This window comes from Nanorana parkeri, unplaced genomic scaffold, assembly GCF_000935625.1.
Source record: "Nanorana parkeri isolate BGI_ZX_2015 unplaced genomic scaffold, ASM93562v1 scaffold1320, whole genome shotgun sequence".
Lineage (NCBI taxonomy): Eukaryota > Metazoa > Chordata > Amphibia > Anura > Dicroglossidae > Nanorana > Nanorana parkeri.
Window position 1 is genome coordinate 302,579 of NW_017307588.1, and position 245 is coordinate 302,823.

At 53.9% G+C, this 245-nt stretch overlaps 1 protein-coding gene across 1 annotated transcript in view; it reads left to right on the plus strand.

Moving 5' to 3' along the window:
* The window catches only part of LLGL1 (LLGL1, scribble cell polarity complex component), a 56,228-nt gene that overhangs the window by 25,278 nt on the left and 30,705 nt on the right, over nucleotides 1–245 (plus strand). Inside the window, exon 5 of the mRNA XM_018569306.1 lies at nucleotides 34–192. Within this exon, the coding sequence (XP_018424808.1) occupies nucleotides 34–192 (159 nt within the window). The remainder of the gene's footprint in view (nucleotides 1–33; nucleotides 193–245) is intronic.

A 245-nucleotide genomic window follows, 5' to 3' on the forward strand; every position in this document is an offset into this window, starting at 1 on the left:
CATATTGTAACCATCATCTTTTTCTGTCCGCAGCTCTCCTCCGAGCGTCACCCGAGTCACGGTGATTTTGGGGACGGCTTCCTGTGACGTGGTTGGCCTGGGAACAGAAGGAGGAGGGGTTTATTTTGTGCAGATCCCAAGTTTGAAACTGTTGGAGGACCAGACTTTGCTGCAAGAGGAGATTGTACAGAGGTAAGGAGGCTGGAGAGCGGGGATGGGGGGGACCTGACGATACAGAGGTGAGG